Source organism: Geotrypetes seraphini, chromosome 1, assembly GCF_902459505.1.
Source record: "Geotrypetes seraphini chromosome 1, aGeoSer1.1, whole genome shotgun sequence".
NCBI lineage: Eukaryota > Metazoa > Chordata > Amphibia > Gymnophiona > Dermophiidae > Geotrypetes > Geotrypetes seraphini.
The window spans coordinates 252,274,467-252,293,002 of record NC_047084.1 but is presented as its reverse complement, the minus strand read 5'-3'; the positions used below and the strand labels follow the sequence as shown (position 1 = coordinate 252,293,002).

Genomic DNA, 18,536 nt, shown 5'->3' with positions numbered 1-18,536 from the left:
CATAGTTGCTCTGATACGACCGACTGCTCAGCCCCCGTATCGACCAGAGCCGGGACCTCCCTGTTGGCTACTGAGACTATGACTTGATATTCTTCGGGAATCGGGGCCCCAGGCCTCTGAGTTATTATCAGATCCCTCGTTACCCTACAGTACCTCTGGGTATGCCCTATTTTCCCACAACGATAGCACCTCTGGGTTTTCTCAGGGACAGGCTCCTTCGCCCTAGGGTACCCTGTAGTTTTCCTAGGTGGGTCCTGACCTCGGCTGTCCTTAGCTTTTCCCAGGCCTGGTAGGGTGGTTGTCTTTCCCTCCTCATAGGCGCCTTGGGCGTCCAAATAGGCTTCTGCTACCTCTAAGGTCTGGGCTAAGGTTTTGCAGCCCTGTTTCTGCACCCAGCCCCTCAAATTCTTGGGAGCGGATTGCAGAAACTGCTCCCTGATCACCTCCAATACAATAGCCCGGGCATCCCCAAGCCATGGACTAAGCCACCTCTCAGCCAACTTAGACAGTTTTTGAGCAAGTGCCTTAGGCCTTTCCTTATCCTGCATAAGGGTTGCTCTAAACCGCTGGCGGTAATGCTCTTGAGTGTAGCCTAAGTACTCCAATATATGTGTCTTTACAGCTTGATAATTGTTAGCTACCTCAGGGGCTAGTGTCTGATAAGCAGACAGGGTTTCTCCTGCAAGGCATGGGAGTAGCCTTACAGCCCACTGACCCTGAGGCCAACCAGCAGCAGTAGCTACCCTCTCGAACGCGGATAGGAATTCATCCGGCGCATCCGCTGGTGTGATCTTACACAGATTTAGCGTGGCTAGAGGGTTAGCTGCTCCTGAGGGTTGTGGCAAATTACTATGTCCAGGCTCACTGCCTGCAGATGTCGATGGGTTCTGCAAAATTCTAGACAGTACTTGCGTTTGCTCCCCCATCGCTAGCACCATCTCGTCGTGTTGCCGCCGAGATAATTCCTGAGACCGGTACCATAACTCCTGGTTGGTCTTTAGCACTGCTTGTAAGTCCTCGCTTTGCTTCTGGCGTTCCGCCGTCAAGAACGCTATCAGCTGTTGCTGGTCCATCTTGACGATTAACCTATAAGAAACAAAGCGAGAGAGACCAACCCAAGTGCGGTACCACTATATGAGTGTAGTCAAACTCCCTCACCCCCCTGGTCAAGCCTCTTACCAGAGCACAAGGTGAGTCTTTGCCTTTTGTTTGTAGGCCTCCTTGGCCCCCAGTCGTATAGCTGCGTTTCTGTCCTCTTATATCGATCCTCAGCCTCCTCCGACTCTGGCTCCTCACTGGTGCAGCTGGGTCAGCCAAGCCACTTGCTTCCTCTGCACCCCGGTCGGAAGACTTCCGGAACTCCGCTCTGCTCAGACTGGAACCAATACAACAAACTAAAATAACAAGCTAAAACAACAAATTATTCACAAGTCCAAAACTTTTTTTTTTTTCCAAAAAAAAAAAATATATTTTTTCTCCAATTCTCACAATGTCCAGCAGGAGGCGCTCATCCCACTCCTGATACCATATGTGACAGAAGCCGGTACCTGTATTTGCCGTAACCCGGCCTCTGCTCACCCGAGCGCAACTCCGACGTGCTTCCGATGAAGGAAGGAAGTCCTGCTGGAATATCTTTTCTTGTCAGGAAGCAAAATAGCAAAAATAAACAAATCAGTTCACTTGTTCAAAGTCCCTTTATTCCTTGAACCGAAGTTGGGAGCAACGTCTCCCTTAAGCATTCATACAAAGAAAACCCCAAAGTCCAAATAGAATGCTGCACACAGATAACCAAAAATAAAGTCTGGAGTGGACCCACTGGAATGGGTTGCCACTGCTACCTTCAATCAGGCAATTAAGGTAAGTATCATTGACATCCAAAAATAGCAAACAGAACTGTAGTGGGCTTGTCTTTACCTTAGGGAAGATAAAGCAACCTTACACACTCGCACTCAAGTTCTGGGCCTCTAAGCTCAGCAAGTTTAAAGCTGGGCTGAATCCAACAGAGAAACTGTTGGTGGGGGAGGGGAGTAAAGGAATTCACTTATTACTTTTCTGAAGTATCAGAATGCCAATAATGGCCCCACTATCCCGACCTGGATCTTAAGTGAATTCTCCCCAAAAGTTATGACATTTACTTCCCTCACAGTCACAGAAATGCATCCCCAATTCAGGCCACTTGAGTTACAAAACAACAACAAAAAAAAAACGTTTTTTGTTTTTTTTTCCCAGCACAAGTCCCTGCACTTTCTCACACACAGCACAACTGCACAACAGTGTTTTAATAAACAGAGAAAGGCTCCAAACCTTCAGACCTGCCACTTATCTTTATTGCATGAGCGTATCTTCAGGCAGTCCAAGGCTCTCTACCCATTCCATGGGTTCAGGTGGGGCTGGCTGGTTGGCAACAAGGTCAGTGTCAGTTTCCATCATGGTCACATCCTCACAGTCAGGAATATAGTCAGGAGAGACCCTTCCCTGAGCTGGCTCAGGGCCAACTAACTTTCCTCTCCTCAGAGCAGCCTCTATATTGTTCAAACGAACACACCCTGCTCTCTGAGGGGGAGGAGTTACCTGCCTTGATTGCTTAGCTTGTTTTACATTTCTCACCATGGGCCTCAGCTGGGAGTGAACAGGAGGAGGGAGGTCCCTCTCAGGCTCTTCTGAGCTGTTCTGCTCTCCTTCCTCTACTCCCTGCAGTTCAGCCTGCTTCCAGTTAAAGGGAAATGTACCTTTTTCCCTGGGACTAGTCACAATCCTATCCCCGTGGTTAGCTCGCTGAATGGCTGGATAAGGTTTAGCCACCGGCAGCTCTGGAATGAGCGGAGCCACTGGGGACGGATTGTGACAATGGTCTGCACATGCTTAAAGAGCTTGAAACTTTTTTACTGTGCGAGTCCATGGTTTTAACCCGCTTTAAACCCACAGGTTAAAACCATGGGCTCGCATTGTGGGGAAGGGCAGGAGAGTCGGGGCAGAGAGCAGGGCGGCAAGAGGAGAGTCGGGGTAGAGAGCAGGGCAGTCGGAAAGGACCCTCAGCAGTCACTTATTTTTTGATCGGCCAGCCCAGTTCATGAAATTTTTTAGTGAATCGCTGACTTCCTACATTTGCATGTCATTCCCCCTCATTTGCTTGCGTGGATTGGATCGGGAGTAAGGTTAGTGAATCGGGTCAGGGTTGCAAAGTGATCGGGACACGATCAGTGTCCTTAGTGAATCTAGCCCTTACCTATTTAAAAAGATTTTGTTTAACCAAAGATTCTACTGATTTCCCCACCTCTAAAAGGATTATTGTTTAACAAAACATTAAACAACTCATGCTGTCTTTGTATACCTGAAATTTGTTTGATATTTTAAGCCAGGAAGCCCTAAATTGTGTTTATGTACATTGCATGCAGACAACCCTAACCTCCTTCCTCTTCCCATTTAATACTTAATGGAGTCCTCAGAGACCAGCACTAGTCTTCTTATCTGCGTTTTTGCACAATCCTCTCCCCCACATACCCTGCTTCCTCTCTCCTTGTGAAAAAGATCAGTATAGGGTAGAACTTTTTTAAATTCCCTCCTTTTTTCTCTTCAGCATGTTCCTCACACAGTAAAAAAAAGCTGTTTTACATATAGAAAAGGGAAGTAGATCACATTTTTAAAAAAAATGTTTTTCCAATGTCAGCCCTCATCTACCACAGCTGAACAAACAGTGCTTGAACCACAACCGTGTTTGCAGGAGAGATAAAATAGCCTCTTTTTCATGACACTGTGCTCGTGTTGAAGCGGCATTGAATTGGCAGGGACAACGCCGGTGGCAGTCGGCAAAAAGCTAAGTGCTGCTGGCTGAATATCAACCTCAATATTCTCACCCTTCAGACTTTGGTTATGCTTCCATCACGTTTATATGTACGACTCCGAAGATAACCTTATTTCTTGGTTTCTCTCATTGCCTAAAAGATTGCAGTCGTGGTTGGATTTTTCCAGCAATTGATTATCCCAAACATACTCTGGTTCTTCTTCCTTCCCTGGTAAGTATTTTTAAAAGCTTTATACCGTTTTATCTTAAATATTCCAAAATGTGGAGGTTTATGAATAGTTGATGAGTCCTATATGTTTGCCTTCATAATACCGGGTAGAAAAGTTAACAGAAGAAAAAGATCAGCTGACCAGATTTTCAGGACAGGTTCATCCAGTAGTACTATTACTATTTATCTCTTATTTAGCACTAAAAGGTGTATGCAACACTGTACATATTGACATTTAGTAGACGGTCCCTGCTCGGAAGAGAATCCAGTTGTTCGTCTTCCCCTCCATAAAATTATGTCACCTCAAAAGATTCCTTGACAAAACTTTCGCTTACCAGGTGGCTAAGCTGAACTCTTGGCTAGCCCAATTGGTACTCGAGGCCCCTACCTACCTTAGCTTCAGAAAACTACTCAAAACGCACCTTTTCCGTGAACAGGTCCTATAACCCCTTTCCACCCGCAACTACCCCTTTCCCACTTTTTCCCACCGCTCCTACTGCTCTCCCCTCTCCTCCTCCCCCTATACTTGGTCTCCTCTCTCGTTTTCTCTTACCTTCCATCCCTACCTTCGATGCTGCTTGTACTTTTGATAAAACTCTGTTAAAGCGTCCCCACGCTCACTTCTTCGTTACCTGTAACTTTGTCAAAATTTTGTAAATCCGTGTGTCGTCGCGGATCTTAATTAATGGATGTGAACCGCCTAGAACTTCTTGGGTATGGCGGTATACAAGAATAAATTATTATTATTATTATGTCACTATCTGTACTTGTAATCTTGATTTGAGTAGAGAAATCATAGGGACACCAGAACAAGGTCCGAGCAGGTTGTAGGATAACAACAAGCCTGGATCGAACTATCCTGAAAATCTGGAACCAGTTTGCGACCCTAACTATGAGGTTAGTATACAAAAGTAGTAGTTGTAAGCAAATAGACATGCTTTTCCTGTTCTCCAGGAAGATGGGGGAGTAATGTGCCTGGTGCCTAGGACAGAATACAGAATACGTTCCTGGATGATTTTTAAGAAGAATATCACTCTGATCTAAGTATACTCAGTCAGCTACCTTAGATTGGACATTTAACTTTGAAGGGTCCACTTTTGCCAGGGAATTATATAAGTTGGTAGTTTCTAAACTTTTATGAGTTTATTTGGAAGATTAAAATTCATCTCTCATCAGTTTTGTTGTTTGACCTACAGCCCCCTCATCATCCTCGACAAAAAGCCATGAGTGCTTTCCTCAAATGGCAAATTTTGTGAGCGGTAGTTAGATTCTGAAGCCCCTGCTCTCCCACTAAGGAGGACTCAGATGATTCATCTTTTGGCGTGTGAGCGTCAGGCAATCGTGGACATTTCTTCAGCATGTGGAGCATATTTTCAAGCTACATGGGAACCCTTTTGGGAAACTTTGACGCCAATGGCCCACAGCAGACTGTTAAATAGCTGACTTGGTTCTGTTTACTTGGTTTCATTTTTACCCAAATTTCTTGACTCTGTATATTCTGAAATGGGGGCCCTGGGGAGGGATGTTGGGACGTTCAGGGTTGTTTGTTATACTTCTTAATTGCTGAGCCACCAGCTGTGTTATTGTTGTGTTTTACTGTATTTTCTTGGTTCAATAAAAATTATTTGATCATAAACTTTTATAATCAAATATAATTAAAAGCTATTGTGAATGTTGATATGACTTGATTGTGTATGTATTTACAGTAGACCTGCGCGTATTATTTCCAGTGCTGCTTATTTATTGCTTATGTTCATGTGGTGTCCATGCCTTGTGCTTGAGAGTGCTAGGTTTTAACTGCTGGGTAAGTGCTTTAGAGTGAAACATAGGTGACGGTAGCCTTCCTACTGGCACCTAAAATAAAACAGCTTTTAAGACAAATTTCAAGGCACCTACTGGTATCTAAAAAAACATACCGGTAACTGGAATTGCACCTACATAGGCACAATGGCTAATGCCACTGAAGCTTTGGCTAACTCTGAAAGTGGCATTAGGCACCATAATGCCTCCTTAGGCATGATTCACTTCAAAGATAGACGCCAGGAATGTAGGCCTTGAAAACCCTGGCCTACATTTCCAATGCCTATCTTTTCCCCGGTGTGATTCTCTAAATGGCGCTTAAAGAGTGGCGCTCTGGGTTTTCCCTTGGGCCTCTTTGGCCTAGCTGTGCCCTGCGTTTTTATTTTTCCTGGGCCCCAAGCTCTAAGTTCTACCTTTCCTGTGCCACCTCCCCCCCACACCCCTTGGTGCAAGTCTGAGGGTTAAGGTGATCCTGCAACTGCAAGGGAGTATCATTAAGGGGGAGTGGCCCTTAGAAGTACCTATGTTGCCTTTCTAAAATAGGTTTCAAATCGGTAACTTTTGAATTTTTCAAATAAATGTCCTTGATATAAAATCAAGCCTATAGCGCTGTCCATATGCATCTTCTGGTAATTCTGGTACATCTATGGATTTATTGGGGTTTGCTGTACTTAGCTGATATAACTTCATTTACTATAATGAACTAAATCAAGGGTTTCCACACTGATATTTTTGATTGTAGACTGGTACAAATGATCAAAAATGTAAAGTGTCTTTCAGTGTCTATCAGTATATGACTTCATATATAAATGCTCTTATCTTACAAAGTACACTGCTGCAACTGTTGGACACTTAACTACCGTATTTTCACGCAGATAACGCGCACCCGTGTATAACGCGCACACGGGTATAGCGCGCAGAAACCACAATATTATGTATAAAAACTTTTGTATACCGCGCTCACGGGTATAACGCGCATGCTGCCCGACTGTCCTTTCGCCCGCCCCGACTCTCCTCTGGCCACCCCGACTCTCCTTTCGCCCTCCCCGACTCTCCGTGCGCTGTCCCGACTCTCCGTTTACCCGCCCTGCCCTGCCCCCCCCCCGGCAGGACCACTCGCACCCCCACCCCGAAGGACCGCCGACTCCCCGACAATATCGGGCCAGAAGGGAGCCCAAACCCTCCTGGCCACGGCGACCCCCTACCCCCACCCCGCACTACATTACGGGCAGGAGGGATCCCAGGCCCTCCTGCCCTCGACGCAAACCCCCCTCCCTCCAACGACCGCCCCCTCATAAATGCTTTTATTAGAAGCTTATGACTTGCCCACTAAATATCCTCCCTTCTGGAAGACACAGCAGAGAGTCTAATAAGAGCCCACGAGATACAAAAGTTTTTCTACATAGTTCCCACCCCGCCCGACGCCCAATTCACCCCCCCCCCAGCAGGACCGCTCGCACCCCCACCCTGAACGACCGCTCGCACGCGCTCCCACCCGCACCCGCGATCGGAGCAAGAGGGAGCCCAAGCCCTCTTGCCCGGCCGACTCCCCGACAATATCGGGCCAGGAGGGAGCCCAAACCCTCCTGGCCACGGCGACCCCCTACCCCCACCCCGCACTACATTACGGGCAGGAGGGATCCCAGGCCCTCCTGCCCTCGACGCAAACCCCCCTCCCTCCCTCCAACGACCGCCCCCCCCCAAGAACCTCCGACCGCCCCCCCAGCCGACCCGCGACCCCCCTGGCCGACCCCACGACACCCCCACCCCCCTTCCCCGTACCTTTGCTAGTTGGCCGGACAGACGGGAGCCAAACCCGCCTGTCCGGCAGGCAGCCAACGACGGAATGAGGCCGGATTGGCCCATCCATCCCAAAGCTCCGCCTACTGGTGGGGCCTAAGGCGCGTGGGCCAATCAGAATAGGCCCTGGAGCCTTAGGTCCCACCTGGGGGCGCGGCCTGAGGCACATGGTCGGGTTGGGCCCATGTGCCTCAGGCCACGCCCCCAGGTGGGACCTAAGGCTCCAGGGCCTATTCTGATTGGCCCACGCGCCTTAGGCCCCACCAGTAGGCGGAGCTTTGGGACGGATGGGCCAATCCGGCCTCATTCCGTCGTTGGCTGCCTGCCGGACAGGCGGGTTTGGCTCCCGTCTGTCCGGCCAACTAGCAAAGGTACGGGGAAGGGGGGTGGGGGTGTCGTGGGGGTCGGCCAGGGGGGTCGTGGGTCGGCTGGGGGGGCGGTCGGAGGTTCTTGGGGGGGGCGGTCGTTGGAGGGAGGGAGGGGGGTTTGCGTCGAGGGCAGGAGGGCCTGGGATCCCTCCTGCCCGTAATGTAGTGCGGGGTGGGGGTAGGGGGTCGCCGTGGCCAGGAGGGTTTGGGCTCCCTCCTGGCCCGATATTGTCGGGGAGTCGGCCGGGCAAGAGGGCTTGGGCTCCCTCTTGCTCCGATCGCGGGTGCGGGTGGGAGCGCGTGCGAGCGGTCGTTCGGGGTGGGGGTGCGAGCGGTCCTGCTGGGGGGGGGGTGAATCGGGCGTCGGGCGGGGTGGGAACTATGTAGAAAACTTTTGTATACCGCGCTCACGCGTATAACGCGCGAGGGGTATGCGCGGTAGGTAAAAACGCGTATAACGCACGCGTTATATGCGTGAAAATACGGTACTCTTGTTTCAGAACTTCAAGTGCGTATCCTGTGTCCATTCATAATCTTATATATTTTTATAACTTTGCAAGGTTTGGATTGATCCACTCTGTATTTACCAACTTACTTTTGTGGGCTGCTGCAGTTCTAATTGATTCTAAACATCAGCTTATTGAACACAAGGAAAGGTTGTCTACTCTTGGTTTTGAAAACATCACATTGGGTAAGTTAAACATCTAATAATATCCTACTTATGGTGCTCCATTTTGACACTCTTTTTACCTACATTTTTCAACAAACATGAATATGTCACAAGAAATTTCAAATATGTTACAGAAAATTGAGCAAAAAGATCCAGGAACAAAAACTGTAATTCATCTGTAATCTTTGGATTTTGAGTAAAAAGGAAGAAAAGAAAATAATTTGCATTAATAATGCCATTAAAAGGAATTTTTTAAGAAAAAGGTGGCACATAAAACTATCACTTATTATCATAATTGGAACAATTATTTTGCTCCTAGTTTGGGTAAGACACCACATCAGAGAAAATCCACACTTTCTGTCCACAAAAGTGAAAATCTTTAAGGATGATATCACTATGTAACACAGTTTTTATTCCTGGCCAGGAAATTTAATTTCCTAATTGCTCATGCCTAAAAAAAGTATAGAAAATGTCCATTATTTCCATAAAACTTTGCTTTTTTGACTAGGATAGTCAAATTTTGCAATTTACAAAGGGGGGGTTGAAACATTCTCAGCCCAACCAAGAAGAGAATGGTGTGGATATGGTTCAATCAGTGATCTGAAACAATGTCAAAAAACATAGAATTTTGTTTCTGTAAATTGACACTTAATGAAATACTCTTTTCAGCTACAGTGGCAACGCTCATAATTTAGGAAGTTGATTGGTTGGGCTGAGAACATTTAAGCACCCCTTCATACCTATTTAAAATGGCTGTTATGACTCATTAATGGTAGTCTTGTGGTATTGCCATTAGAGGACACCTTCCATATAAGGTCATTTTGCCTTTATATTGTTTCCAGTCAGGCTCCATGCCTGCTGTGATCCCAGATAAGAGCCCTAAGAAAGGCAGGGTTAGGGCTAAAAACATCATTCCTAAACCTATTCCACAGCATCAGTTAAGGATTACTGACTATTCTGAGGAAACTCTGTTGAAACTGAGCCTTTCTCAGATGATCCTGGTATAGAGGAAATGGAGACCCTCCCCAGTGCTAAAGTAGTAAGATGCAGGCCTATAAACATAAAATTTAAACAAGGCTCTGGTTTCAGAAAGTCTTGCACTATTCAGGAAGGCCACTAGGGGAGCCCATGATAGCGACAGGGTAGAGCAGGCACACACAGGCTTGGGCAGGGTTCTCACCCTGAAAAGTCAGCAGTGCTTTCTCCTCATTCAGGGAAGAGAGAAAAGGAAACCAGCCTAGGTCAGGGTAATGACCTAGACCCCATGGAGGTAGAGGAGACTTCTCCAAGTCTGGAAGCTGCAACCTTATTACAAGAGGGACCTATGGAAGTCCTAGAGGAGGTGTTGCCAAACATAGAAGACATAGAAGTAAGTTTGGCTGCTAAAACTTACTGATATAAGGACTGTATTTTGATATTGGAAAACTTGAGGAAGAAATATTTGTTTTTGCAGTTTTTTTCCCCTCTGAATGGAAATTGGGACTGTTTTTATTGCCACTGCTGAGATTGTGGATGCACGGACTAGATGGGCCATTTGGCCTTTATCTGCTGTCATGTTTCAATGTTAAGACTAAAGAAGCCTCAACACTGTTTAAACCCTACGAGAAAGGGCACCTTTTTGTGCTTTATAAAGACTGTACTATTTTGTGCTGCAGTTATGCTGGAAATGTTTTTGATTGTTCTGTTCAGAGTTCTGAAATCTTTAGGAAGCTGAGAATTGTTTTGGGGAGAAGTTTGCTATTACCTTGGGAGGGATATTATGAAAGCTATATTCAGCTATTGAAGGTAAACTTGGCAATTCTCCTAACCCAGCTCAGGGGAGAGCTGGAGGCTCCTGTTATGGGTTTGGTTTTTCTTTTACAAGAGCCAAAACTGTGAATTGTACTGTTAAAAAATATGTTTTCCCGGATTAGTCAGAATCCAGAGCAAGTTTAGGTTATGGGGGCTTGGAAAGGCCAGGCCTTGGGAAGGCCTAGTTTTAGCAAACTGTGTTGGACTCTCAGTATTTTCAGAGTTGTGCTTTTCCTGAATGTAATGAACTACTGATACTGATATTTTGGTTTTTGTACAAGTATTTCATTTTTCTTCTTTAAACTAAGATAAAATAAAGACTCGATGAGCAAACCTGCAGAACCTTAAAAAGCAGAGTTGTATGTTTTGCCAGGGTAGATTTTTGCACATGAACTACATTTCCTGAAGGGCTGGACTCTATGTTGAGCAGCACGCCTGTTGTTTTGTTATTTGTTGACCACTAGGGGCTCTATCATATTAGTCTGAGGCCCCGGTGGCGACAATATGGAAAGCTGCCCCATATAAGAACAGGAGCCATCCCTAGTGGCTCATGCCCTTGCCAGGTTTGTCTCTTGAAATGGCACCCTTAGTGCTAGTCATGCAATGCTTTTGAATAAGGAAACACGACCCTTAATAATAGAACCACAAGACTAATGCTAGGAGTGCAATTTAGGAGGTGGTGCTAGAAGGGTAGGAGCGTCTGGGCATCCCTCCTGATCAGGGACCCCTGGACTACCTAGGGTCAGGGGGATTTATTTGGTGGGTGAGACTTTTGAGCAGAGAGGTCAGGATCTTGAGTGGGTGGTCAGGGTTTTGAATAGCCTGATGTTCCTTGGATCGTAAAATAACCTCACAATTTATATAGTAATGGCAACTAAGTTATCAGTGCTTTATGATCACTTAAATCATGTTAGTGCCCTTTAACACAAGTTAAGGGACAAATAATGTGACCTAGTTCCCTAATATAGCTTGATAACCTCCCCCGTTTGAAGTAAGACTTCAATTTCAACCAACAGTATAGTATTTTAATGACAAGCAGGGTACAAGTGAATATGTAGGAGATGATAAAGATAAGGCTGAATTACTTTATTAATATTTCTGTTCTGTTTCACAGCTGAAGCACTAGGAGCAGGACTGCAGAAGACAAACACAAATAAGGAAGGAGGTGTGGTAGACTCTGAATTATTTTCAGAGGATTGTGTTCGTGAAGAGCTAGCTAACTAAACGTGCACAAAGTGATGGTGTACATCTGAGGGTACTGAAGGAACTTAGGGAAGTTCTGATGGCTCCACTGCTGACATTTTCAATGTTTCTTTAGAGTCAGGAGTGGTACCTGAGGACTGGAGAAGGGCAGATGTGGTCCCTCTCCACAAAAGTGGAAGTAAGGCAGAAGTAGAGAACTAAAGGCTAATAAGTTTGACTTCTGTGGTAAGTAAATTAATGGAAGCGAATAGTGATGTTTCTGGAATTCAGTGGATTACAGGATCTGAGGCAACATGGATTCACTAGAGGCAGGTTTTGTCAAACAAACCTGATCAATTTCTTTGACTGAGTGACCAGAGAATTGGATAGAGGGAGTGCTGGATGTAGTATAATTAGATTTAAGTAAAACCTTTGACAGTATTCTACACAGGTGTCTAATAAATAAACCGAGTGCCCTCAGTATGGGTCCCAAAGTGACCAACTGGGTCAGAAACTGGTTGAGTGGAAGGCAACAGAGGGTAGTGGTCAATGGAAATTGCTCTGAGAAAAGGGATGGTACCAGTGGTATGCCTCATGGTTTGGTTCTTGGGCCTGTCCTTTTTAACATTTTTGTAAGTGATAAATCTGAAGGGCTGTTTGGGTAAGATTTGGTTCTTTGCGGATGATACCAAAATCTGCAATAGAGTAGACACCCCTGATGGTGTGAATAACATGAGGAAGGACCTAGTAAAGCTTGAAGAATGGTCTGAAATTTGGCAGCTAAGATTTAATGCTAAGAAATGCAAGATTGTGCATTTGGGCTGCAAAAACCCGATGAAGCGGTACAGTTTAGGGGTTGAATAACTTTTGTGCAGAAAAGAGGAGCAGGACTTGGGTGTGATAGTATGTAATGATCTAAAGGTGGCCAAACAGGTTGAAAAGGTGTCTGCAAAAACTAGAAGGATGCAAGGGAGAGATATGGTTAGTAGGAAAACAATGGCAATGATGATGCTGCATGAGACCTCATTTGGAATATTGTGTACAATTCTGGAGACCGCAGCTTCAAAAAGATATAAACAGGATGGAGGAAGATAACTAAAATGGTTGGTGGTCTACGTCATAAGGTGTATGGGGACAGACTTAAAGATCTCAATATATATACTTTGGAGGAAAGGTGGAAGAGGAGAGATATGATAGAGGCATTTAAATTCTTACATAGCATAATTGTGCATGAGGTAAGTCTCTTTCATTTGAAAGGAAGCTCCAAAATAAGAAGGCATAGGATGAAATTAAGAGGTGATATGCTCAGCAGTAATCTAAGGAAATACTTTTTTACAGAAAGGGTGGTAGTCTCCTGGTGTGTGTGGAATAGTCTCCCGGTAGAGGTGATGGAGACAAAGACTGAGTCTGAATTCAAGAAAGTGTGGGACAGGCATATGGAATGTCTTAGGGAGAGGAGGAGATAGTGGTTGCTGTGGATGGGCAGACTGGATGAATAATTTGGCCTTTATCTGCCTTCATGTTTCTATGTTTCTAGAAGAAACAGTGATTAAAATTTGGCAGGTGAAAAAACTTGTTCTGTTGATTAAAATACTGAATATGTAGATTTTAATTTCTGCTCCTTTCATCCATAATGGATCTCCCACTGTGAAGTGATTGCAATGAGTCTTCTCACTTGCTTTATTTCACAGGTCAACTGATGAACAGAAGCAAGTGGCTGCTTCATCTATCTTAGTAGCCATATGTGCAAAGTAACTGTTACTATTGAATATTTTCCCCCAGAGTGCAAGTTCTGAAAGTAGGTTTCTTTTCTTTTTTTTTCTTTTAGAAGACAATTTCCCTGCATGCAATTGCAGTATCAATGTGTGCTCGTTACTGTCTAAAGGGATCTATTATCTGTATCCATTCAACTTGGAGTATCACATCTTGGCGTCTACAATGCTCTATGTCTTATGGAAGAATATCGGGAGCAAAGAAACACATCACACACATACAAAATCATTTCAGTTCCAGGGTGTATGGGCTGGTGCACTGTTGGGGATGACTGTGCTGGCAACCACAATTGTGGTTCTCATCATCTATTTCATTCAGATGGGAAGTTCTAAAATGAAGAGCGAGTCAGCCCTCATCATTTATTATCTATACAGCATCACAGTACTGAGTTTAATGTGTGTTGTTGAGTTTGTTGGCCTTTTCCTGTACCAGAATACACTCCGATTCCAAGTGGAAGCAAGAAGCCCAGCCATAAAACTGGACACAGAACTTTTAGTGGGCTCTGCATGTGGAGCTTGGATTATGGCCTTGGGATCCATCTTGGCCATCATTTGCGCAATAACACACCCCGTATATACCTGGTATAATTTACCCTATTCTGTACTGGTGATTATTGAGAAATTCATCCAGAACATGTTTATAGTTAAGTTTCTATATTTCTCAGAAGAAAAGATAAGCAATGACATAAGAACAACTCATGAGATATTCATCTTGTCTAGTGTGCGTACTCTGTCACTTGTGTCTCCAGATGAGGAAATGCGTAATGAGACAGACTCTACTGAAGAACGCCCTGTGGTCTCAAATGGGAGAAATCTCATCAACAAAGACTATAAAGATGATACGAAAGATCACGGATATGACTCAGATAGACTCCCAGTTACTGATGTGCTAAACCATGCTACAAGATCAAGGGCATTCAACAAGAAAAGGGTAGCTCTAAAGAATATAGTAGCATTTTTGCTGCTGTGCAATATTTCGGTAAGAAATTTTATATGCATTCAACAAAATACAAAGAAAAATGTGGTAAATCTCTAAACAGTGCCAAATTCTGAGGTAAAAAAACAGTAAAATGTAAAAATAATTTCTGAAAATAGGAGGGAGAAAAAAGTAAATATAAAAATTTATTACCACATTCATTCTATGGAACCTAGTATACCTGAAAATGTAATTTCATGGGGGCTGATTTTACAACAGGATGTTTAGTGAAAAGTCAAAAAAGGTGCCTATAGGTCCCAAGTTTCCAAGTTTATTATGAAATTTGATTTATCGCCTAATCCAAATTCTAAGCGATGTACAATTGATAAAAGATTACAGAGTTGGGGGAAACAGACATAACTAACAAAAGCTAATTCTACTAAACATATTAAAATTCAGCATATGCATACAAAGTCAAACATAAGGAGAGTTAGGGAAGAAATACAATTTAGTTATAAAAGAAACAATTAAGGTTCAAAAAAAACATTGGGGAAGGGAAGAGACAAATTATCAGAAAATTATGGATAAATTAAAAGGCATAAGCAATTCATTTAATCCTTGAATGCATCTTTAAAAAGAACTCCGAAAATGACCCACATAGACCCATATAGACCCAGTGCATAAACATCCATTCCTAAAAGGCACAGAGTCTATTCTAAATTATTAGTGTTAATTGGCCACTATTTACTTAACCAGCCAGTGCTGAATATTGACATAGCTGATTAAGTTTAAACTGGCCAAATAAACCCTGGATATTCAATGCTGGTCACCAGAAATAGCCCGACATTTGGAAAGAATCTGATTCTCCCTCACATTGACTATCCGCGGTCAGCACCAACTGCGGGAGTTAGTCGGGCTGCCTCCTGCAGTCTGAATATTGGCCCTGTAACTACAGAATATTATAAGTTATGCACTAAGGTGCTGTACGTCACTACAAACCTTCTAGCCATAGATCTAGTGCACCTATTCACACTTAGGGCTCCTTTTACAAAGGTGTGCTAGCGGTTTTAGCGCATGCTAAAATGCCGCGTGCGCTAGCCGCTACCGCCTCCTTTTAAGCAGGCGGTAGTTTTTCGGCTAGCGCGCGCCAATCATGTGCATGCGCTAAAAACGCTAGCGCACCTTTGTAAAAGGATCCCTTAAAGTTGGGCACACCAGTACCAAGTAACGCTAGTGGAATTGGCACTCAGGGCACAGCATTGGCGTATCCAATTGAAGGTGCCCTGTTGTAGAATTGCCCACTAGGTGCTTGTGTTGCCTTTATAAAATAGGTTTAAGTAAACCTTTCTGGACATTTGAGACAGTTTCGCTCAGTAACAAAAAGTTCTTTGAACAAAAGGCTTGACAAAGTTTATTGTATGCTTTATTCATCTCATGATGTGAATATGGAAATGTGGTCTATTTAGGTCTGCTACATAATCTCTCTAAAAGATGACAAACTTTACAAAACTCGGGTATAAGGCTGCTGGGAAATACCAGGAAATTCGATCATGTTACCCCTTTGTATATAAAATATTGGCTTCCTATATCCCTTTGTTTAGCTCACAAGACTCTTTGGGATCAGGAACCAGCTTATCTGAGTAGATGGACAATTCTAAGATCCCTTCAAGACTTTTGATTAGCCTTGCTTCACTTCATAATGACCCAAAGGGTCATTACCCAAGAAAGAACATTTTTCTGGTTTGTTGTGACTCTTTGGAATAATCTCCTGAAAGAAAATAGGTCAGAAATGAGCTATAAAAAAATTCAAAATTTTGTTGAAAACATAGAGGGGCATAATCAAAAGAAATGCCCATTTTTGGCCTAAGTTGCTAGTCGCCCAAAGTCGGCTAAGGAAAATGTCCATTCCTGAAAAATACGTCCAAAATATTTCCCCCTCCACACGAAAATCGTCTAGTTGTATGACCAGCCATTTGATCGTCCAGACCGCTAAGTTGTCTGTTGTTATACCCCATTCTCATCTAAAAATTCATCCATGTCAAAAACGTCCAGAACAAGACCTTTTGGACATGGGTGTGGTCAACAAAGTGATTGACTGGACTCCCAAACATTGCATCAGAGTAGTGGGGTACCTTACAGGGCACTGATGTGAACTTCACAAAAAGGGTGCCACATAAACATCTCACCACAACTTCCTTATAGGTCATGGTGAGCCTCCCAAAACACCCCCAGAACTTATTAGACCCACCCGTCTACCACCCCAATAGCCCTTATGGCTGCAGGTGCCACTTATATGGCACTACAAAAAGGTTTGAGGTTTTTTTGAGGGATGCACATGTTTCACCATGAATGCAATGATTAGAGTGGCTTATAGGCCTGGGTTCTCCTCTCCATGGTTCACTAACACCCCCAAGACCACTTAAGCCACCTCTGTGCAGCTCTACTAGGCTTTCCTATGCCAGGCTGCCAGGTGCTGATGTTCTGAAGGCAGATGTATATGTTTTTATTACGATTTTTATGGTATTGTTGGGGTGGGGAGTGGGGGGGGGTCAGTGATCACTGGAGCAGTGTGTGGGGGTCTGTACTTTGTGTCTGAAGTGCTTATCTAGTCACTTTGCATACCTTTTTGCCACTTAGACCTGTTTTTACATGGCCTAAGTCACAACGTACAACTTCCTTCCAGGCAGCCTCATTAAAGTTTTGGTTATACTTGCAGTACGACTAAGTTTAGATCAGCCCATGTCCCGCCCAAATCCCGCCCTCACCACTCCTCCTAAAATGCCCCTTTTAGCTCTGGTCATACAGCAGCACTGACAAGTCCTAAATCATTTTTAGGTACATCTAAAACCCATTTCGATTATCGGCACTTGGACAACTTGTCTTTTAGATCGATCAAATACTGATTTAGGTGGATTTTTAGACGTATTTGTTTTTTTTATTATTGCATTATTGCATATTATTGCATATTATTTTAAGCAGGTCTTAGAGCAGTGTGTCACAAACTTTTAAAGCCCTGGCTCACTGTCCTGGGGAGTGGCTGGAAGGCACCTGGAAATGCACGAATGTTGATACAATGATGTCACATGCGTGTGTGATGCCATCATGTCAATGTCTGTGCTTGCGTGGATGTCTTCCAGCTGCGTCCCTGAGCCTCATATTACTGCCGGGGGATGGAGGGAGGTGATGCTTCAAAAGGAGAGGTGAGGAGAAGGAACAGAGGCGCCGGTAAGGAGGAGAGGCGCAGGCTGACTGACTACAGGATTTGCCTCTTGCCTTAGAGGATTGAACATGATTTTCAATAAGTGTGGTTAAATGTAACTTAGGCATACCAATTTTCTCCTAGGTTGAATGTCTATGGGAGTCTATTTTTATGTAATTCTTACAAGAACGTGTGGGTTAGGCTTTGATTTCTAATTACCGGTGTTCTGATCTGATTAGGCTGGGCGGTATATCAAGCTTATGAAAGAAACATAAATATAAAATTCTCACATAGGCATCATTTTATAAAATCATGTCCATGAAGTTGTATATATGTAACTTTAAGTAGATATCTGTACATAGTTACAGATAGACCACACTGAAAATTTACCTCAAAGTGATTTTTTTCGTATTAACTTGAAAGCTATGAACAGAATTACTCTATGTATGATATTCAATTGTAATACAACTTTGGTATTTAATTCTCTGCTTTTTACATTGTTTTTTTTTTTCTGTGCAGCTTTGGATTCCACCAGCATTTGGATGTCGACCCCAATATGACAATGGACAAGAAGAATTAGTTTTTGGTTTTCAACCTTGGATTATTTTAATTGATATCGCAATGCCATTTGCCATTTTTTATAGAATGCATTCGGCTTCATCATTATTTGATATCTATTGCAAAATCTAAGCAAGATTCTTTTGCTTAAAGTTCCTTAATTATTCAGGGATTACCTAGGCATTAAGATCACTTAGGAATTTATATATTAATGTGCAATGAAATCAGTTTTTATTAGGAAAATAAATTCTGATTAATTTTCAGATATTTTTTCAGTTTATTTCATGCATTGCTTTCATTAAAATTATTTTAACATGCTGCCTAAAGTTTTGTAGCCAGTACATATGCAAATGCCAGCATTCACATGTGCATGTAAATAACAATTCTGTAAATATGCACATACTGTATTTTCTAAAGTATGTAATTTGCAGATGTGCATTCATGTGGTCAGAGTCTCAGCGGACCATGGG

At 43.8% G+C, this 18,536-nt stretch overlaps 1 protein-coding gene across 1 annotated transcript in view; it reads left to right on the top strand.

Annotated features, from left to right (window-relative positions):
• The window catches only part of LOC117362600 (proton channel OTOP1-like), a 51,415-nt gene extending 33,090 nt beyond the window's left edge, over positions 1-18,325 (top strand). Inside the window, exons 5-7 of the mRNA XM_033949215.1 lie at positions 8,539-8,669; positions 13,450-14,372; positions 18,028-18,325. Of these exons, the coding sequence (XP_033805106.1) occupies positions 8,539-8,669; positions 13,450-14,372; positions 18,028-18,198 (1,225 nt within the window). The 3' untranslated portion in view covers positions 18,199-18,325. The remainder of the gene's footprint in view (positions 1-8,538; positions 8,670-13,449; positions 14,373-18,027) is intronic.
• Positions 18,326-18,536: the final 211 nt, after the last annotated feature.